This window comes from Corapipo altera, unplaced genomic scaffold (assembly GCF_003945725.1).
Source record: "Corapipo altera isolate COAL_440 unplaced genomic scaffold, ASM394572v1 164, whole genome shotgun sequence".
NCBI classification, from domain to species: domain Eukaryota; kingdom Metazoa; phylum Chordata; class Aves; order Passeriformes; family Pipridae; genus Corapipo; species Corapipo altera.
Genome location: NW_020884969.1, coordinates 992,151 through 1,014,831, shown reverse-complemented (window position 1 = coordinate 1,014,831; position 22,681 = coordinate 992,151). Strand labels below are relative to the sequence as shown.

General features: G+C 43.1%; 1 protein-coding gene across 1 annotated transcript in view; it reads left to right on the top strand.

Moving 5' to 3' along the window:
• Nucleotides 1-22,681, top strand: part of MSRA (methionine sulfoxide reductase A) — a 253,997-nt gene that overhangs the window by 150,108 nt on the left and 81,208 nt on the right. Inside the window, exon 5 of the mRNA XM_027665070.1 lies at nt 13,919-14,025. Within this exon, the coding sequence (XP_027520871.1) occupies nt 13,919-14,025 (107 nt within the window). The remainder of the gene's footprint in view (nt 1-13,918; nt 14,026-22,681) is intronic.

The following is a 22,681-nucleotide window of genomic DNA, read 5'->3' as shown; positions in this document are numbered from 1 at the left end:
CCATCCTCACTTCATGCTCTTGGGCCTTCCTGGTTTGCTCTGAGGGATCAGAAAGGAGGTTTTCTCCCTTGTTTTGTTTTTTTTTTTTTTTTTTCCTTCTTTTTTTCTTTGGATTATCAGAAATTGGCCATCACCAGAGGGTGACTTCTTTCTTTCAGCCTGGAAAAGGGAAAAGTTTGGGGTGACATAACTGAGATCTTCCAGTACCTGAAGGGAGCCTACAAGAAACAGGGAGAGAGGCTATTTACAAGGGCCTAGAGTGACAGGAAAAGAGGAAACGACTTCAAACTGACAAAAGATAGTTTAGATGGCATATTGAGAAGAAATTCTTGGCTGTGAGGGTAGTGAGGCCCTGGCACAGGTTGCCCAGAGAAGCTGTGGCTGCCCCTGAATCCCTGGAAGTGTCCAAGCCGGCTTGGATGGGGCTTGGAGCAACCTGGTCTAGAGGAAGGTGTCCCTGCCCATGGCAGGGAGTTGGAATGGGGTGGTCTTTAAGGTCCCTTCCAACCCAAACCATTCTGGGGTTCTGTGATTCTATGGACTGGTTGTTTTGATACAGCAGAGATTCCTATTTTGGGATAATTGGTCCACATGTCTTGCTCACGTGTTTGGATTCATCCTGATTGCCAGAGCTGGGAGCTGATGGGCAGGAGTATGAGATTCTTCGCCTTCCAGAGCAGTATGAGGAATGGATTTCTGCTGGAATAATTTGGACAACCACCCCCTAACCAGTCACCTGCCATGTCTGTAGCCTTGGCTTTGGCAGGGTGTGGTTGGGCTCAGCCTGTGACTCACACTTTAAAGGAGTTCAGGGCTTTGGGCTGACTGGAATTCACTACCTGGACACAGTGGTGTGTGGATGAAGTGTAATCATTGTGGTAACAGGTTAAATCAGTTCACCAGATGATTTTATGGTTCCTTCTGGCTTTAAACCAAAGTAAAATGGTGACATTATATCTTTGTATTCCCCTTGCACTCTCAATAACTGAGGTTCAAATTAGTCCCAGTCTGTGCTGTCAGAAGGTTGGGTGCTGGTGGGTGTGTGATTCACTCTTTGATTTCTGGTAGCTGGGGAAACATCACCTAGTTATCCCAGGCCCAGGGCCATGCTAATGTGGCTGTATTCCCTCTGGGATGTGAGCTCTCATCTTGGTATTCCCTCTGGGATGTGAGCTCCCATCTCTGCCTGACACCGAGCTCATGTCACTCACAACTGTCTCAGGCTTGGAATAGAATTTCCAAGAATTTCCAAGTGGTTCTTCTGTAATAATTTGCCAAAATTGAGAGCATCACTTTACCCCCCGAGACAATGGGAACATTCTTGGAAGACTGTACAACACAGCCTTGGACAGGTTGCTTTGCCTGTGTATTTTTATGGTTCCTTAATGCTGTGCCAGGGGAGGTTCAGGTTGGGCATCAGGAGGAATTTCTTCACAGAAAGGGTGGTCAGGCAGTGGAAGAGGCTGCCCAGGGAGGTGGTGGAGTCTCCATCCCTGGAGGTGTCCGAGAAACAACTGGAAGTGGCACTCAGTACTCTGGGCTCGGTGACAAGGTGGGGATGGGTCAAAAATTGGACTCCATGATCTCTGAGGTCTTTTCCAACCTAAGTAATCCTGTGTTTCTGATCTCTGTTCAGAAACTTTGCAAAGCTCATCCCATCTCTGCCACCTTTCTTGATTTGAGGAGAACTTAAGCCACGAGATCCCAGCGTCAAATTTCTTAGTTCTTGTAAGACGGAGATGGGATGTTTATCTCCCCTTTCAAATTTGAGCAAAACATCTTTCAGGTGGGATTGTTTCTTTGCCTTGATTTGCATCTCCTCCCTGTTTTTAGCTACCTGTGGGAAATGTGGTTTTGTGTAAAGACACTAAAAGTGAGTTAACTCTCTGACCTGCAGTATTTTTCTCCTTCCCTGAGGTTCAGCTGTGTGCACACAGTGAGTTTTATTTAGGCAGCCTTATGGGAATGCGGGACTTGGTCTGTCAAAGAGAAGTTTTTTACTAAGTGGATAAATTAGAAAGATTTCTTATTCATGAAGTTCAGCACAGTCTTTGGCTGAATCCAGTATCTCATACAGGCAGTGAATGCTGGACTTCTTGAGTACAACTCTTACTCCAAAGTATAAAAGCTTTGTCTGTTTTATCTTTTTCCAGAAGTTGGGATAACACCATTTCATCCCTTCTACCCCCAGCAGAGATAATGTACTTGTGTGATTGTTCTGATGTCATTAAACATCAAATATGTACATTCTGTTGCAGATAAAGACCTTTCAAATATCAGCCTGGTTGGTACCAAGTTGCTAAAGAGCACAGACTGGCAGTCTCATCATTCATTGTTGTAGGAGGACATTAATATTCAGAAATTCCTGCTTTCCAAGCAGTTGGCCTTTAAGATGAGACTGACATCTCACTGGGATTCGAATTGTCTCTGGGAAGCAGCCTGGCTCTTGTTTCATGAAGCTCTTGAGTGTGAGGATTGTACAGAAGTCAATTGAAAAGCAAGAACCTTTGATCAAGTCAAACAGTCTCTGAGTTGAAAGAGATTCTCCCAGATGAGCATCTCCTAAGCGTGGGGCCCTGATAAAGTCCTCTTGACTATTAATTTAGGCTCTATTTTATAATTCATTAGAATTGGGATCCTGAAAAAGCAACAAACAACCCCGTGACTTCTGCCAAGTGGCATATGGCTGTCATCTCTGCTCAGCCTCTGGTGCTGGGAGCAGCATTCCTTCCCTCCCAGGAATGATCTTATCTACCAGAGGATTGCTCTGTATAGCTCTGCAAGTGCTCTGAGATCGTTGTTTCTTTGTCATTCATACAGAAAAGGAGAATGGTCATGATAGGCTGAAAATATAGCAAAAATAAAAAATTTTCTTACTAATTACTTTGTGGATAATTTTGTTTTTCTGAAGTTTCTAGATGTGTAGGTCAGAGTCTGTATTGCCTGTTTTTTGCTCTAATGGGGCCAACCTTCAGAACTTTACAGGTTTTTTTAAGATATAAGCCTGAGTCTCCTTAAAATTGCACCCTGGCAATGGTTCTGCTGGGACAGTTTGTGTTGTGCCTCAGGCTGCGTTTCACGATTGCTGTAAACTAATCTTTGACTTCACTGTCAGGGAAAAGGGCAATTTACTCCTCTTTCCCAGAGCTTTCCACAGGATACAACCTCTATGCTGACACTGGCAATGCCAAAGTCCTCTGCTCAAGCTGAAAATCAGCCCTGCATGAATGGAAGTGAAATGGGATTTTCAGCCAGGATTTAAATCGCCAGGAGCGTGACTGTAAATGGGACCACCCTTCTGGCATCAGCCCTGTCCTGCAGTGCACGAGCCAGTTCCAAACCCCACTGTGCTTATGTTCAGGGAGGAACATGTCATATTTGATCTGATCAGAAAGTTTGGCCACTCTTTGTGAGGTGTCAAAAACTATTTCTCCAAACCTTTGGAAAAATCAAGCTGATACCAGAGGAGTGTGTTTGCCGTGGTGCCAAGGTGACTGCTGTAAAACATCTCAGTGTTCATGGTTCTCCTGACCCTGGGTGAAGTTCTTTGTGTGTCAAAGATTTCAACTCACTCCCAGAAGACTTTAAAGAAAGACTCATTGGCTGTTCAAAGGTCAAGCACGCAAAAAACCTTATTTATCTGTAGAGCAACCTGAGATAGTGGAAGGTGTCTCTGCCCATGGCAGGGGGTGGAAAGAGATCTTTCAGGTCCCTTCCAACCCAAACCATTCTGGGATTCTATGAAAACCCATTTGGGAGAAATGAAAAATCCTTTGCCTCCCTTAGCTCTTTTCTTTTCTGAGTACAACCCAAAACAGGTGCTTGTTTAGGTAGTTCAGCTCCCCACGTTCATCAGAAGCACCCAGTCCTTCCCAGCCCATATCTTAGGTACGACTACAGTCCCCTGTTTTACACAGATCCCACCCATTTTTCATTCCTTCTGGCTTCCTGTTTGTATTTTTTGAATTAGTGGCAGGAGCTGAGAGTAGTTTTGGCCGCCCTTTGACAAAATGGGGCAAAGGGCAAAACCACCCATGGCCACCCAGGAAACTTCCTTGCGACCTCACAGATTCTTTGTGAACGTACAAGACCCAAAGTCACTGGGAGTAATCCCATTCCCCCCTCCTGTCATGGAGAAGTCCTTATCTTGCCTGTGTTTGTGCAGGAAATGTAAGCAGCACTGATATTTTTCCAGCAGTTGAGGACCATCTGTCCTACAACAAACTCATCACCTGCCAGATCCGTTCAGAACATCTCTGAGCCCATATGTCTTGTGTATACATGAGAAAGAAAAGATGTACAAGCCTTTTCTCCTCCCTTTGACCTTCCAAACACGCTGGCATTTAGCCTTAGTGCTGAGACAGGAATTCTCCAGATTAATATCTGCTTTTCGTTGTGCTGACCCACTTTAGTTGCAGAGGGTATATTTATTTCTCACCAGTTTTTGAAGGACTGTACTTTTTTTAGGCATTGCATAAGGAATCTATCATCTGCAAATAATTAAAATTAGACACTAGAAATGACATTGTATTGCTAATGAGCAGATGTGTCTACTTATACCAGTGGAAGAACAGCTGTACACATAAAAAACGCTACAGCGACCCTAAAGCAGCATTATGAATTCTGCTACAGGCCTGGAACTTCCTTTAGAGATTAAAGGAGGAAAAAAGAGAATCTCTCCCTGTAAAATATAACCATTTTTTATCTTTTTCCCTTACATTTCTCTCACTTGCTTCCCTTAATAATTTGAATTACATTTGCAAGTCTCAGATTAAAGCACCTTTGTCGTGGATTTCAAGGGTTATTAAGAGTATCGATGGTTTCAGCATTATTAAAGGTGTAACAAAAACACAGCAGAAATACAAAATCTATTGTCACTAGGCATATTAAATATATTCAAAACAGAATTACCAACCCCTCAGGGAGCCATTCGTGGTCCAATACTCTTCAATATTTTCATTAATGACTTGGAGGATACAGTGGAGAGGATGCTAATTAAATCAGTGGCAAAGACATTGCTGGGAGGCTCCTGAAGGAAGTGACTAAAACACAGCTCTGTGTTGATGAATGAACAAAAGCCATGGAAGTCTATGTGCTGAGGCACAATAAAGATAAATGTGTCTTGGTTCCTGCAGGTTTGAACGTTCAACTGTGCACTGAGTTGTTTGGTAGGAGACAGTGACTTCTGAGACAGTGTCTTCTCTTGACTTCAGGTTCTTCTAATTCCTGCTCTTTCCAGTGAAGTGCCAGTGGTGGGACAGTTGAGTTGACTGATGTCAACCAATCCCACCAGCCTCCACTTTAGTCCCTTGCCCGTAATCACCTCCAAAATACCTGTAGTAAAGTCAGTAGTAAAGTCTTTGCCTGTGATGTTTACCCAGTGCTGCACTTTGAGGATGCAGCTTCAGTTCTTTCATGAACCAAAATGTCTCGTGTTCAGTTGTTCCCATTCTTTGTGTTCCTCTAGAACTAAACAAGCATTAAAAATAAATCGGTGTTATTAGACTGCTTTGGGTCCCCAGGAATTTTAGCTGTCGTGACCTAATTTGCAGGTTGGACTCATCCATGTAAATTGGAATAGACTTTTACTGACCTATATTTCCAGTTTGGGAGATGTTGTTTTCTCTGCATCTTTTCTAATGAAGGGAATTATTAGGGTGGTTGCTGACAATGCTGAAGTCTTTGCACTGTGAGGTGCTGAATCAATTCTGGCTCAAGGGCAAAATTCCTTCTGGGCTCTGAGTTCTTCTTACCTTTTAACTACTTTTAGGCTGTTTGTTTCATATCTGACAAAGATGTGTCAACCAGTTCCCCAGAACTACTAAAAAATAACTTTATCTTTCAGTATTGTGAAGGTCAGTAATCAAATAGTTCCTTGAGCATGAGAAAATGTTTCCTTGAAGATGAGATGGGGCTTGGAGCAACCTGGGATAGTGGAAGGTGTCCCTGCCCATGGCAGGGGGTTGGAACAAGATGGTCTTTGAAGGTGCTTTCAACCCAAACCACTCCATGATTCCATGAAGCTGATGTGGTGGGAATAACAGCATCTAGGTTTTCATGTGTGTTTATAGAATTAGAAAAGAGCAACCTTAGAATGTGTTTTCCTGCAGAATTTTTGGATGGACTCTTCCTAATCTTTAGCCAAAGAAAGCAACAGACAAAGTCGAAACAAAGTGATACCAAACATTCTTTTCTTCTTCAAATAACTCGCCTGTGAATTTACTGTACTTGGGTCTAGAAATCTGAGGCACTGAAGCGTGGCTTCATTAATCATAGTTTATGGTGATTATTAGTAGGCTTTTAATCTTTGTTTTCATGTATAATTAGGTACAAGAGGTCAAAGCTGACTCTCTTCTGAACAACAATATTTTCAGTGAATGACTGTTTTTCTCCGCCTGCAATTTTCTCCTGCATATTTATAAGAACTCAGTTGTCTGTGTTGGGAGAGAGCAGTGTCCCCTGAGCTTATCTGCTGATAAAGGCGAATGACAACACTGTTATTTTTGTTATCACTAATTATTTTTATTGCTATTGCAACAGCACCTGGTGGATCGTAGTAGGTTTAGATTCACAGTGCTAACACGTGTCTGAATTGAGGCAAGACACCAGTGAACAACAGATAAATGAAAAGAGAAGGCACATAAAGAAAACAACACAAATGTGTGTGATTCCATAGCCAAACCCTCTGCAGCACCAGACCTGAATTGTTGTGTTTCTTAATTATATTTTTTCGCATGATCAGTTGTTTTCCAGCATCACAGCACAGCTAATCTATGGAGAAAATAAAATAGGCAAAGAGGACCCAAATCAGATGCTGAAACAGAAATGTCTTTTTCCATGTCAGGTCCTCTTGTGCATTGTACCAGTTTCCATCTGTGCCATAGAAAATGTGGAGCACCTTTATGCCCTGTGTTGTGTCCTTCAGTCTCCTCCAGACATCTCTGCTCTGTGCAATTACTTGGGTTTGAAGAATGTTAAGATCTTCAGTCAGGTTAGTCTGACCAGTGTAGACTTGTCAGGTGGGATGAGCTCAGCTAAATCCACCTGAATTTGGATGTTTCCATAGGCATGGACAGATTCAGCACCCATGGATGTTGGTAGAGATCTAGTCAACATACTTGACTCTCCCCAAAAGGAGGCATCTGTTTGGGCAGCTTTTGGTTGCCCAAACCTGGAAGCTGTTCCTGCTACACCAATAAATATTGATAAAAATCTCACTCCTTTCCCATGTTCACAGCATCATGGAATAGTCTGATTTGGAAGGGGCCTTAAGGATCATCTCATTCCAACCCTGACACCTTCCACCATCCCAAGTTGCTCCAAGCCCTGTCCAACCTGGCCTTGGACACTTCCAGGGATCCAGGGGCAACCACAACTTCTCTGGGCAACCTGTGCCAGGGCCTCAACACCCTCCCAGCCAACAATTCCTTCCCAATATCCCATCTAACCCTGCCCTCTGGCAGTGGGAAGCCATTCCCTGTGTGCTGTCCCTCCATCCCTTGTCCAAAGTCCTTCTCCAGCTCTCTTGGAGCCCCTTTAGGCACTGGAAGGGGCTCTGAGGTCTCCCCGGATCCTTCTCTTCTCCAGGTGAACGCCCCCAGCTCTCCCAGCCTGGCTCCAGAGCAGAGGGGCTCCAGCCCTTGGAGCATCTCTGTGGCCTCCTCTGGACTCGCTCCGGCAGGTCAAGGTTCATCCATCTCAGAGACAGATTTTTGAGAGAAGGCATCTTTGAAAAAACCTAATGTCTCTTTATGACAGAAGAAGTCTAAAAACTTATTTAAAACTAATCATTTAACTTTTGATTAAAGTTAAATCATGTTTGATTGAAGTTAAAAGTTCCCTACAATAAGTTTAGTGCCATTAAGGATCATTTATGTTTATAATTCACTGTTCTATTCATCGGTTCTAGGCACTACTGGTAAATATGTATTTTCAATTAATAATTAGAAGTGGATTCAAATTCCTGTCTGCCAGTGACATTTAAAACTTGAGCTTTTTGATATTCATCAAAACCAACTTATGAGGTTTTTCCTGGGCTCAAGTAGATCATGGACCTCCTTCAAAGGTCAAAGAGTGTTCAAAGAACATTTAAGGAATGTTATATTTGAATGAATTAATAATGAAGCATACAGGGAACTCTTCTCTCAAACCAAGGCTTGAGCTTTTCTAGTTTTGTAATGTGAAGTTTTGTAATGTTTTGTATATGAACTGTTAGAGAAACAATATTGTATATGGAACGTGAATCACAGAATGGGTTGGGTTGGAAAGGACCTTAAAGATCATCTCAAATACCATCTTCTTTTTTCAAAAGAAGACCAGAAATACAGTTTCCTCCTTGACACTGAAAACTGTGTTTATTGAAAACTTTCTGAACCTTTGGCTCTGTTGACAGTGGAAAAGTTTCCTTTAATATGTCCAAGCTCATTAATGTATTTTAACCTTCTGAAGAAACTCTTTTATATTTCATTTATCCTTCCTGCACCACAGCACCTTGAAAATCATCAAGAACTCTCAATCCACAGCCCTGTAACTAACTTCTTTCCTATTAACATTTTTCTCCTTTAATCATATGCTATAAAGAGTTTTACTTTCCCCTGGCAACTTTTAAGCTGTATAGATGTAATCATTATAGTGAGTGATGACATCAAGCCAGGGTGACATGGTGCAATTGATTTTTACTAAATAATTCTATGATGAGCTGGAAGAAGGAGTTTTATTAGTCTTAACTCAGCAAGGATTGATTGGGGAAAAGAAAACGGCCAATCAGTGTATCAGGTTTCTGGGGGGATAAGAAAATAAGTGACAGCTGCAGAAAAGTCTATAAATCACAGAAAAAATTATGATAAAAATAAGAGCTGTGAACTGCCCTTTAAAATTTCACTGGATGGCAGAGAAGAGTCTCACAGACCTCAGTCATTTATCTCCATTATGCCTGGGATCCTCTGGGAATAGCAAAGTTGAAGGATGATGCCATTACATTTTTTTTATTCTTTTTAAATGGAGAGAAGATAAGGAGTGGTGTCTAAGTATTACTTTCAAGTCATTAGAGGATTGAGTCTTCAAAAGAATTCCTTGATTTAGCCAATAAAATAAAGTGCCTTTTGCTTTAGCTTTCTATAGGTAATATATAAAAGATTCACCATTTTGAACCAGATTTGCTTGTTGGCAATTCCTTAAGAAAAAAGTACTGGGAAATATGTTTTTTTTATTAATCATAGAATTACAGAATGGTTTGGGTTGGAAGGGACCTTAATGATCACCTCGTTCCAGCCCCCTGCCCTGGGCAGGGACATCTTCCTCTATCCCAGGTTGCTCCAAGCCCTGTCCAACCTGGCCTTGAACACCTCCATCGATAGGGAGTCCATATTCCAGTCCATATTCTGGTCCTTCAAACCAAAAGAGAGATGGTATTTACTGCTCTGATGCCAGAGAATATGGGGGAGACCAAAATTAAATCACCCCTACCCAGGTACATCAGAAGATACCAAAGTGTTGGTAAGAGAGAGCTTTTTAGAGCCATTTCTTTGCCTGTTCTCTACATTTGGGCAAATAACACCTTTCCAGTGGACATGTGTTCATATTCCATGGCAATCTCAACCTGGGAATCATTCCTTTTGCAGGATCTGGGAGAGCCTCACAGCTCCCTTTTCTTTCTACCATCCTCTGGCCACAAATTCCTGTTTCATATAAAACAAGTGCTGAGCTCTTGAGAGCATTTAGTGATTAATTGGTGTTCTGGTCTCTGCTGGCACAGTGAGGACATTTTATATTCTCCAGAGTGGTCCAGGCTGAGGTGCTTTGCTCAGCCAAAGTGAAAGACCTAGATATAGTCCCTGCCCAACATCTAAACACACTTAGAGCTCCATGTGCCCTCATGCTTCCTCATCCTGCAGAAACAAGAGCTCACAGCAACTGGCCAGTGCTCACACAGGTTTGGGCTTATACACTTTGGCACCACATCCAGACATATTTTTGTCTCTTACTAGAGAGGTGGAAAGTCTCTACTTTTTTATCAGCTCTGAAATCAGTCTCTCTGTCTAAACATCTCTTTGATGACAGATTTTGTGGCTGTTCCCAGCATAAAAGCTGATTTTCACTGTCTCAGGCACCAGCAGCAAGTGCCAGTTCTACAACTCCAGGGTATGTTTGTTCCTGTCCCTGTTGGATGTGTTCCTGATCACCTGGTCAGGGAGACAGGTATTTTCCCAGGGCAGGGGTGGAATTTCCATCCCTGGAGGGATTTCAAAGCCATGTGGATGTGGCACTTGGGGACGTGGGTTAGTGGTGGCCTTGGCACTGATGGGAAATGGTTGGACTCGATGATCTTAGAGGTCCAACCTAAGTCATTCCATGACTCCCCAGGGTTAATATATTTTCTTAACAACTTTAGGAACTTGTGTATGATCTCAGCCTCAAATGAAAAGGAGGATCAGGCTCTACTGACAGATTTGCCTATTTATTATGTCCTTGAGGAAAAGACTTATCCCCCGGAACTACCCTAAAAACTATCCCTAAATTGGCAGGTTGGATGACTTTGAGACTTCTTGCAGCACAGTTGGAGGAAACCAGCATTTTCCTAGAAGATCCAGCTGATGTTCTGTAGGAATTATTCCTTCTGCCAGTTAAGAACTTAAGCACAAATACCTTGTGGAATTTTTAGAGAGCCAAGCACAGGTCACTTTTTATTCAGTAAATGTGGTTTCTTTAAAAGACAAGATTGTTAAGTTTGTTAAGCTCAATCATCCTACCACAGTTGTTTAGTAAATTGAATTTCTTGCCTTGTTTGCTACTCATTGAGTTAGTGTATCTCAGAAAATAGGACTTGCCAGAGGGTTTTAAAAAGTCGGTGATGGACCCTTGAGATGTAAGTTTGTCTGTGTGAGGGTCATTACAAATAACAACAGCAACAGTGGCACTTGGTTATGTCTATTACAAGGAATTTATTTTGTCATCCCAAAGTCTTTGTGGCTTAGATAATATATTAGTTATGTATTGGGGGAGATTTAAATACAAATTAATTTAAGTAACAAGTGAAAATAAATGACATTTTAGCTTAGATGTTTGATCACATTAAAGCTGCACTTTGAGATAATACATAAAATGTCTGTTCAGTCTTCTTCATTCCATGGAGGTGGTTTAACAGTCCAAACCAGCATTTGGTTCTGGGAGGGGCTGTTATTGCACAGCCTGAATCCTCCTTGGTTTTCTACTTTCATCCCTGACATGGTTCAGCTCTGGGAGTTTTGGTATCCTGGGCTGATCCCACAGCATGGGCAGCAGGGGAGGGGGAGATTCTGCCCCTCTGCCCCCTCAGGTGAGACCCCACCTGCAGAGCTGCCTCCAGCCCTGGGGAACAACAGCACAAGGACGTGGAGCTGCTGGAGCGAGTCCAGAGGAGGCCATGGAGATGCTCCCAGGGCTGGAGCCCCTCTGCTCTGGAGACGGGCTGGGACAACTGGGGGGTTCACCAGGAGAAGAGAAGGCTCCAGGGAGGCCTCAGAGCCCCTTCCAGTGCCTAAAGTAGCTCCAAGAGAGCTGGAGAAGGACTTTGGACAAGGGATGGAGGGACAGCACACAGGGAATGGCTTCCCACTGCCAGAGGGCAGGGTTAGATGGGATCTTGGGAAGGAATTGTTGTCTGTGAGGGTGGTGAGGCCCTGGCACAGGTTGCCCAGAGAAGCTGTGGCTGCCCCATCCCTCTTCAAGGCCAGGTTGGATGGAGCTTGGAGTAACCTGGGCTAGTGGAAGGTGTCCCTGTCCATGGCAGGGGTTGAAATGAGATGATCTTTAAGGTCCCTTTCAACTCAAACTGTTTTATGATTCTCTGATTCTATGAAAATATCTATCCTTGATCTAAAGCCCTCAGGAATGGAATGTGGCTTTAGGTGCATTGCCCAAAGGAGAAACACTCTTTACTGCTTGAATGTTGCCTTATCTCCCATCTGCATTTTTTTACACTTTGCCTTTCAATTGCCCAACCTCATTAAGCAACTTTGGCAAGACTAAAGAGCCTTATTTCTCTGGTTTTTTTCCCTCTCTAAATGCATTTTAAAACCAGAGTCAGTTCTTCTCTTAAATTTCTCTTCAATAAATTAATTTAGCTGACTTGCTTCTCCGTTACTCTGTCCTGGTGGCACATGCATATATTAAATAATCTTATCTTCTCACCCAGAGCACATGAGCTCATGCTAAACTCGTACTCTTAAACTCATGGTAGAAATTAGCCCACTGTGGAGTGATCCCCCATTCAGAGAGATTTTTGTAATCTACTCCCTAGTTGGTTGTTAAATAGTTTGTTAAGCAATAAATAGATTTGTAAAATGTTAATGCTTAAGCTCAGACATCAATTAGCATTAACATATCCTGGCAAAACTAAGGCTTTCCTGGCCTGGACTCATTTTATTCCTAACTCTTCAGTAGCACTGGATTTACAGGAGCTCCTTGAAAAGAATTTGCAAAGGAATGAGCAAAACATTCCCTACCTGGCAGCTGACACTATTAAGTATTGATGAAGAGCACAGTCACTGTTTTTAGGTGTCACCCAAATAATCAGAAAACTCTGTAACATGTTTTGGTTTCAGATTCTTTTATGTAACTGTTGGTCATCAGAAGGAATTTTAGCCCTAATACATATTTTAAAGTATTTCTGTATCTCTTTGTTCATAAATATTTCAGCCAGTTTTCATTTGTTTATTGTCCTGTCCTTTAAATCATTTTTCTGTTGCCTTCTAAAGACAAGGAGGAATAAAACTTACCAGGATTTAATGAGTAATAATATATTGATGCATCTTTTTCCCCAGTATCACAGGCTCTTTCTCTACCCTCTGCCCTTTGCTTGGGGGCTATCAGGACATATATTCTCTTTTCCATTTCATCTGCATAGTCCTGAGAGTTGATGGAAATCTTCAAAGGGGCCTCTGTAGTCTGGTGGCAGTCACAAGCCAAACTCTGATGATTTTCAGTTTGACTTGGTTTTTTTCACTCACCCAAGTTCATCAACACCACCAGACAAAACTCAAAATTAACGCATTTTATTACAGCAAAGCAAAAAATCATGTTCTTGAGTGCAAAATTGGGAACAAGGTGTGAAAGACTACATAACACCAAACCCAATCTGGGCTGCTCATCTGAGGGGGGCAATCATCCTCTCTCTGCTTTGACCCATTATTTTACAGTTTCACAGGTAGAATCCATCTCACATTTTGGAAATTTGTATATGGGCAACTTCATACCACCAGCCTTTTGAAGGGATTATTTAAATATCACCAAACCTTTGTGCCTAAATTACCCATCCAGTCTGGCCTTGAACCCCTCCAGGGATGGCGAGTCCACAGCTTCTCTGGGCAACCTGTGCCAAGAGTAACTGGTTTGCTCCAAAACAACCTATTTTGAACCTTTCTGCCATTAATTTGTACTCCTCCAGCACAAGAGAAATTATAAGCACTTGGTAAAATCAACATTTTTTGGTAAAATCAATATTTTTGGTAACTATTTGCATAGTTCAAAATGAATATTTTCAGATGGATTACAGGGAGTGCAGCTGAATTACTGAAGGTTTTGCATCTGGATTTGACTGCTGTGTGATGTAATAAATGTAGAATGCTCATATTTCATGTGCATGTCATTTAAATGGATGTATCGATGTTGAATCTCTTCAGGACTCTTTAACCAAAGACTTGGGCTTCTTAAAAGTACCTACTGGAAGAGACTGTGCCAATCCAGCTGCATGGAACATCCTAAATTTAGTGGAAGGTGTCCCTGCCCATGGCAGAGGATTGGAACTAGGTGGTTTAAAGTCCTTTCCAACCCAAACCATGCTAAGATTCTATGAAATTCAGGTGTTTTGACCTTCTCCCAGCAGCCCAGGGAGGGAGAAAGGCTGATCCTCATGGTGTTCCATGTTTTCTCTCTTTCCAAGGGATGAGGCAAGGCAATGACGTTGGCACTCAGTATCGCTCGGCCATCTACACGTTCTCCCAGGAACAGATGGAAGCTGCCTTGAGGTCTAAGGAAGAATATCAAAAGGTAACACGGGGAAGGGTGTGGAATTCCTTCCCATATGAGGAGAGGTCAAAGATGTCACCAGTGAGCACAAAATCACTCCTTGTGCTGTGCGTTTTCTGTGTTGCTGCTGGAGCTCCTCATTCCAATACTGAACTTGCATCATAGTTGCTTTAAATTCCAGCTTTTATGAATGTGTTGGTTTGTGTGAGTCATTTTATAACTATTCAGAAAAATAGGTCCTTATGCAGAGATATTTTGAATCTCTGGAAGAGATTTTTTTCATGTGGCTGCACCAGAGCAGAAATCTGTGATCCTAAAGCTATTCCAGCATCTCTGAACACTGTAGGTTCAGAAGGGTGAACCCAAAACCTCAGACCCAAGAGTTCCTGAACATTGAGGGAAGGTCCTGATCAATATTTGAGCTACATAACTCAGGATCACCCACCTGCTGCTTATAAGTTGCTTCTATGAAGCCATTCCATGAATGTCTGTGATGGGATGTGACAGCCCGTGACTTACTAAGAGTATTTGTTTTGACACAAGGATTTGTGTGAGAGAAGATCAACCAATTCCCTTTCTGTACAGCCCTGTTTTTCAGGGAAGATGGATTCTGTCTCTTCCCTGCCACATAAGCTATTATTTAACTAAAGGCAGGGGGATTAGTGTCCTGCAGTGTCTCTGCATTGTGGTTGCTGTCTGAGCTGCCTCGCGCTCTTTTCAAAGCAAGATCCAGATTCTACAGAGGAGAAATAGAAATTCTTATGACTTTTATGAAATAGAAATTATTTTCATTTATATGGAATATAAATGCTTATAATTTATATGAAAAAACCAAAACACTTAGACTGGGTCATCAGGGCAGTGGACTTAAATAGTGCTAAAAGAATCTCAGCATTCATATGCTGAACTATATGATGACTTCACTTGTGTTAAAGAACCAGGAGTTGGGGTAAATATTTAATGTTAAAAGTAAACAACTGTATTTTTATATACCAGTCAGAAGGTCCAAAGAGGAGGTTCAGGTGATGAAACCCTGTGCAGCAGTTTGGGTTTCCCCAATATGTGTGTGACTGGGGAGGTTGAGCTCTGGGGGAACTCGTAGGGCTGGTTCCTACGTGCGGTCGGAATTATTTTGTGCAAGTAAATAAACTGAAAGTCTTTCTTAGCAGTGTGAGAACTGTGCTTGTAAATGAAGTGTTCAATGACATACTTTCTCCTGAGTAGCTGAAGGTGGGGAGAAGCCAGTCTTGCAGATGTTTATGTGATTTAACAGAGTGGTTTCGCAAGGTTCACTGTTCATATTTGTCATTCAGAACTTTTTTTCTCGTTATTTCCCTTAGATCCACTGCTTTTTCAAATTCCTTTTATTCCTTTCTGTTAGAATCTGCTGACCAATATCACCCTGCAAATCTTACAGCTTTAATTTGCTTTCCCATCTCTTTTATTCTCTGCTGTTATTTGTCATTAAATAAATACTGACATGAAAGCAAAATTGCAAGGTAGGAGATTGCAAGATGATATTACGGAAATTTCCATCATCAAATAGATTTCCTTAATGGCACCATTTAAAATTTACCTACTTTGAAGTCTATCACCATTTGAAAAGTGTGTATAATTAGTACATTTATATAATTAGGCACAACTGTAAGTGAGCACATGTAGAGTTTGTTTTTGCACTGAAGTGGGGAAGGAAGGGACGGTGTTGCCAACTGAGGAAATACAGCAAATATGTACTGAAATTCCTTGGGGATCTGTGGTTCCTATGTATTATTAACAACAATATCTACAATATTATCTACTGAGGTATTGCAGGAGCGGTGGAGTGGTTGCATGGGAAGCACACTGAGCAAACAATTTGTTCAGGAATCCCTTTTCATATTAAATGTTTTGCATTACATGATTTTAATGTAAATCTAATACAACCACTTCCCTTATTATTGCAGCAATTTAAAATAAATATCAGGCTCTTCTGGCAGTGACACGTGCCAGATAATCATGGCTAAAAACACGTGGGAATGGCACAATGCTTGATTTTTCCATGCACCAAAGGGGGAAAGGGCTAACAAATACTGCAAGTACAATAACTACACTGTGTATGGGTGGCTCTGGAGTTTTTCGGTGCTGCAAAAGCATAAAACCAGAATGTCATTTGTTTGTTTATTCCCTGAATAATTGTGCATGTGTTTGTGAGCTGATGACCTGGAAGAGAGCTAAGAATGGCCTTCAACCAAAAAATGATATAGAGGAGTTGTTTGTTTTTTTTCAGAAAGATGGGGAGGGTCGATAATTTAAAGGAAATAATTTTGTTTACTGAGGATAGAAACTATCCAACCCCAGTCTTGAATTCCTACCCCCAAGATTGGCTGCCTGAGGCACTGGCTTCCCCCTGGAAAACGGAGAGTGTGTTCAACTCTGTGTTTAGCAAACAGTTCGGGCTGGAAAGAGCAGAACAAACCAGTTTGGACCAAAGACCAGAATGGGTGTTTGAAGAGGGTTTGATCTTCAGTAGCTGTAGTTGGTCCTGCCAACCACCAGCAGGTGAAGTCAACACCTTGGTACTGGGCACTGCTGAAGCCAGACCTCAAATCCTGGGGGCATTTTTGGGCCCCTCCATTCAGGAAAAACATTGAAGGGCTGGAGTGTGTCCAGGGAAGGGAACGGAGCTGGGGAAGGGGCTGGAGCACTAGGAATGGCTGAGGGAGCTGGGGGGGCTCAGCTTGGAGAAAAGGAGACTCAGGGGAGACCTTCTGGCTCTGCAACCCCCTGACAGGAGAGGGGAACCAGGGGAGGGAATGGGCTCTGCTCCCAGGGAACAAGGGACAGGATGAGAGAGAACGACCTCAATTGTGCCAGGGAAGGATTAAGTTGGATAACAGGAACAATTTCCTCCTGGAAAGGGTGGTCATGCATTGGAACAGGCTGCCCCGGGCAGTGGTGGAGTCCCCATCCCTGGAGGGATTTCAAAGCCCTGTGGATGTGGCACTTGGGAACATGATTAGTGGTGGCCTTGGCAGTGCTGGGGAACAGTTGGACTCGATCTTTGAAGGCTTTTCCAACCTAAATGATCCTGTAATTCTATATTAAATGACAATGAAGAGGAGATATATTACCAGCCTGGGAATCAGATTCAGGATGTGCCCTGAGCCCAAGGATCCTGCAAGGTTGCATCTATTTCAAGTTGTGAAACTTGTTGCTGATTCCTGCAGCTGCTCCAACAGCTGAGAAATGGCACCACAGCCCTGAATATGCATCGAGCTGCGTGTCTTTAGCTGCTGATGAAGCTGAGAACATGCAGTCAGAGTCAGCCAGTGCTGATATATATTCTAATACAATAGTGTTGCTGGTAAATGGTAACACAATGTAAGTGTAATCAGAAAAACATACAATGAGGGCCAAGGCTTGGTGAAATCACTGTGAATGAGCTGTTTCATCAGTTTTGCCTGAAGCTGAAGTTTTTTAATACAGTTGAACCTGAGGTTACTCAATTTTCAAGACAGTTGCAAGCTGGATTTGGTTTTCAAATGAATTATCAAGGAAATTGTAATCCAGGGAGTGAAATCAAGGTGGGAAGAAGTTTGTATTTTTTTTTTTTTCGGAATCAGAGGCTGCATTTGTTTTATGAAGCACTAACCCTGTGTTTTAAATGTCCAAGGATATACTGAGTCCCTCCCCTCCTTTGAATCACAAAATGGTTTGGGTTGGAAGGGACCTTAAAGCCCATCTCATTCCAACCTCCTGCCATGGGCAGGGACACCTTCCACTATCCCAGGTTGCTCCAAGCCCCGTCCAACCTGACCTTGGACACTTCCAGGGATGGGGCAGCCACAGCTTCTCTGGGCAACCTGTGCCAGGGCCTCACCACCCTCCCAGGGAAGGATTCCTCCCCAGTATCCCATGCAGCCCTGCCCTCTGGCAGTGGGAAGCCATTCCCTGTGTCCTGTCCCTCCATCCCTTGTTCCAAGTCCCTCTCCAGCTCTCTTGGAGTCCCTTTACACTCTGGAAGGGGCTCTGAGGTCTCCCTGAGCCTTCTCTCCTCCAGGCTGAACACCCCCAGCTCTCCCAGCCTGGTTCCAGAGCAGGGGTGATGGATGGAGCTGTTCTGCAGGATAAGGGAAACAGGGAATTAACACTGGCCAGCGGAAGATGCAATAGTCTCTGCAGCTCAGCAGTTGAACAGATATTGTGAAACTTCCATAAACTTGTGGGATGATGTGGGAACGAACCAGCAATACCCTCAGGTACAAACCCAAGAGTTTTATATTTGATATTAGAGAAAAGAGATTGAAAAACTGGAGTTTTCTGGCCAGTGCAATGAGCTTTGGAGCAGCAACTACAAGAGATGAGGGGGGTGGGATTGTATTTGTGAAGCTGGAGTAAAGGTTCTTCACAGACCTTTGAGATCTACAGTTCTGAGTGGTTAATTCCATGAAGGAATGCCTTGTGGAGTGAATTTCCAGCATTCATCTGTGTTTTTATCTGATGTGCTGTGTGAGTTTAGAACAGGCTTTGCCTGGGAGGTGGTTTTTCATGTGATTTTTGGCTGGGAAAAGTTAAATAGCTCTTTGAAAATTAGATTGTTTTTATTAAAGCAATACAGTAGTCAATAAAAAAAAATAACACCTGCTTACTCCTCTTCAAATTCTGTCTAATTCAGAGCTTTATGTATCAAATTATCTCTGCTTCACTCTGATGTGAATGGCAGTGACTCGATTCCTGATTGATGGTTGGTGGCTCTCAGAAAAACAAGCAAAGCTGATCTGATAAGCTGAGCCATTCTTTGTTTTGTAATCACTTCTCTGTGCTACAGATACCCTTTGAATGTTCATCCCTCTCTGAGAAAGCTGCATTTGGCTCTGGATGGGGAGGTTTTGTGTGAACAGTTGCAAACTCTTTTCATGTTACTGTAAATGGCAGAAAATTGGAGTTCTTTGTCACTCCAGGAAAATTTGGTCACCTCACAGCAGAAAACTAGTACTAATACATTTCCTGGTGACAATGTCAGCAAGATAAAAGCACTAATGGCATGAATTTAGGATGAACTTGTGGATGGGTCTACCTGGACTTCAACAAAGCCTTTGGCAGCCTCTCCCATGGGATACTCCTGGAATAGCTGGCAGCCCATGGCTTGGACAGGTGCACCTTCTCTGGGTTAAGAACTGGCTGATGGCTGGGCCCAGAGAGTGGTGGGGAATGGGGCTACATCCAGTTATCTGGTCACTAGTGGTGTCCCCAGGGCTCAGTGTTAAATGTTTAATATCTTTATTGATGATCTGGATGAGAGAATCGAGTCTGACATGAGCAAATTCGTGGATGACGCCAAGTTGAGTGGGATGTGGATCTGCTGGAGGGTAGGAAGGGTCTGCAGAAGGAACTGGACAGGCTGGATCTATGGGCTGAGGACAGTGTTGTGAGGGTCAACAAGGCCAAGTGCCAGGTCCTACATTTTGACCACAACAACCCCCTCCACTGCTCCAGGCTGGGACAGAGTGGCTGGAAAGCTGGAAGAGTCTCTGTGGGTGCTGGCTGACAGCAGCTGAATGTGAGTCAGGTGTGCCCAGGTGGCCAAGAAGGCCAATGGCACCTGGACTGTACCAGCAATAGTGTGGCAGCAGGGCCAGGGCAGTGATTCTTCCCCTGTGCTGGCACTGATGAGGCCACACCTCGAGTCCCGTGTCCAGTTCTGGGCCCCTCAATTTAGGAAGGACATGGAGGAGCTGGAGCGTGTCCAGGGAAGGGAATGGAGTTGGGGAAGGGGCTGGAGCAGCAGGAGTGGTTGAGGGAGCTGGGGGGGCTCAGCCTGGAGAAAAGGAGGCTCAGGGGGAACCTTCTGGCTCTGCAACTCCCTGACAGGAGGGGGGAGCTGGGGGGGGAGTTGGGCTCTGCTCCCAGGGAACAAGGGACAGAGGAGAAGACAGTCTTAAGCTGCACCAGGGGAAGTTTAGGTTGGACAATAGGAAGAATTTCTTTCTGGAAAAGGTGATAGACATTGGAAGGGGCTGCCCAGGGAGGTGGTGGAGTCCCCATCCCTGGGGGTGTCCAAGGCACTCAGTGGCTCTCAGTGCTCTGGGCTGGGTGACAAGATGGGGATCAGTCACAGGTTGAACTCGATGGTCTCAGAGATCTTTTTCAACCTCAATGATTCTGTGATTCTCTAATACTGTAGTTGGCTTGTTTGAATTTCTTAAAATAAATATCAGGGACATGACCTGTCCTGTTCTCAACACTGATTAACAACCCACGTGGGCTTCCTTTGTGGAATTTATCACAGAATCCCAGAATGGTTTGAGTTGGAAGGGACCTTAAAGATCATCTCATTCCACCCCCTGCCATGGGCAGGGACACCTCCCACTGTCCAGGTCGCTCCAAGCCCCATCCAACCTGGCCTGGAAGATTTCATGGGACAGGGCATTCCCTGAGGTGGAGAATGCCACCATCCTATGCTGAGTTCAGCCAACTGCATGTTATTTCTGCTCCCTGGATGCAGCAACAGCTCATTTTATTGTGCTCTTATCAATGCTGAGCGAGGCAAGATTTTTTTATAGCTTTCAATTCTGCATATCTTGTGTTCACTTGATAAAGGCAGGGCCTTTCACTTGGCCCTGTGACTGATGCAAATACAGCTAATCATGCATTTGAAATTACAACTATGAACAACATGATGGAACCATATTTTCTATTTTGCAATCATTTTTTCATCTGGCAGGTCATGGAGGTCAGCGAAGAAACCATTTGCTTTATTGCACTGTGAATGTGAAGCTTATATTGGACATTTAAACTGATGTTAGAAATTGCCCTACAATAAACTAATGTAAATATGAAATGGATTTGACTCCAAGAGTGGGCTGTAAATAAAACATTTCCTGCTTTGCGTGGCTTGCTCTGCTCAGCTTCCCAGTGATGTAAAAACATGCTCAATTTGTGTAGACATCAAATTTTCATCTACTTAGGCAGATGAATTCTCAATCTTCAGGGCAGATCTCCATGTTATTCAGAAAATGAATATTTAAAGGGTTGATTTGTCTTGCCTACAGGAGTTTAGTGTTGTTTGAGGTGTCCTACTCCATCTGAGCCTCCACCCCAGCTGGACACAGATCTCCTGTGTGTCCTGGGTCATACCGGTGGGGAGGAAACATAGAAGAGTCTACAGTGATGCCAACACAGGGGTAAAAACCTTTCCATCACCCTGTAAATGTGTTCTCACGTGGCTCAGTGGCATCTGGGATCGTTCTGAAGGGCTTCTAGTTCAGGTTTTTGAATTTCTTGATCTTGATTATGCATCTGTTCCAGCACTCCAAAAGTTTCACAAGCATATTAAATGTCAGGTGCATAAATTTGATAATGATGTTGATAATGATGGTTGAAGTGTACACAGTGAATTACAAGGAACAGGATGGAGTTCCTTCTCTTCAGGAAGCTCTCAAGGAGCTTAGTTTAACTATTGTGGAGGACTGGATAACACAGTCTAGAAGAAGGTCAAAAGAAAGGTGATGATCATTAGCTGTGTTCTGTGTCAGGTCTTGTTCTCTTTGTGATAAACATAACCCTTAAAACTGATTTAATCAAAAATTTCCAGGAATTAAAACTGAGAAATATCTCCAGATGTGTTCAGTCTCAAGATGTGTGAAAATGTTGTGTTTTAATTCTGCTCTGGCCTTTGGATCCATCCATGCCCAAGTGAAGGATAAGGCTTGCAGTGGAACCTTCTGTATTGATCTGGAGATGGGGGAGAGGGGTTGGCCTGGTTTGTGGCTTCCATACAAATTAAAGAATTAAACAAAAAGCCTTTTTTAAGTGGCACAGACATTTTTAACGAGTATGGGATCATTACTGCTGCTATCCAAATAGTTTGCTTATCCTTAGTGCAAAGCTGTGGGATCCAAAGAACTACTCAAACCTCAAGTTTTCTCAGTGACAAGAGTGTGCCTGAGCCAGGATTCAAGTAAGTTCTCATGGAACACTTTTCCCACTGTTTATCCAACTCTAAAAAACAAAGCTGAAAATGCATCTGAGCATAATGACACTTCAGGAAGTTCTGAGCTCCACAAAGCTCTCACTTGGAAATGACAGATACTCAATATTTATAAAATATATTGCTTGGGTTTCTAAACATGGACATAAGAGTGTCCACTTAAGCCCTCGAGTTCATATAATTTGATAACCACGGGGCTACAGCATCTACTGACAATTGTCATCCCCTGGTGAAGTTGTTTTCTAGCTGATGTTAATGTTTGCTTAAATAACTCTCAAGATTCTTTTGGAGAACCTGAAGCAGATCAGCCTTACAGCTGCAAATCCACAGCAGCCCCGTTAGAATCCGTGGAATTACTTTGGATTTCCAGTAACGCAACTGTGATAAAAATCTGTCCCAGGAGTTTCTTTCGTTTCAGCCTTTTTGTTCCCCCCTGAACTGTCAGAGAATTCGGTGCATTATTTTCTGTTTGAAGTGTGTCACTCCTTCAAACAGAGCTCTTGGCTTTTGGGAGAACTAGTCAATATTTCCTGCAAAGAAAAATCAGAGGATGCTTTAGCAAGCAACGTTTCCGTGTCTGTTTTGATCTTGTGATCTTTTTTCATCAAGGGATTTTTCTTCTTTATTGAATTCCACAGACTGTAGGATGATCTCTTTCTTTTATTGTTGTTTTATCACGGAATCATGGAGTGACAGAATGGTTTTGGT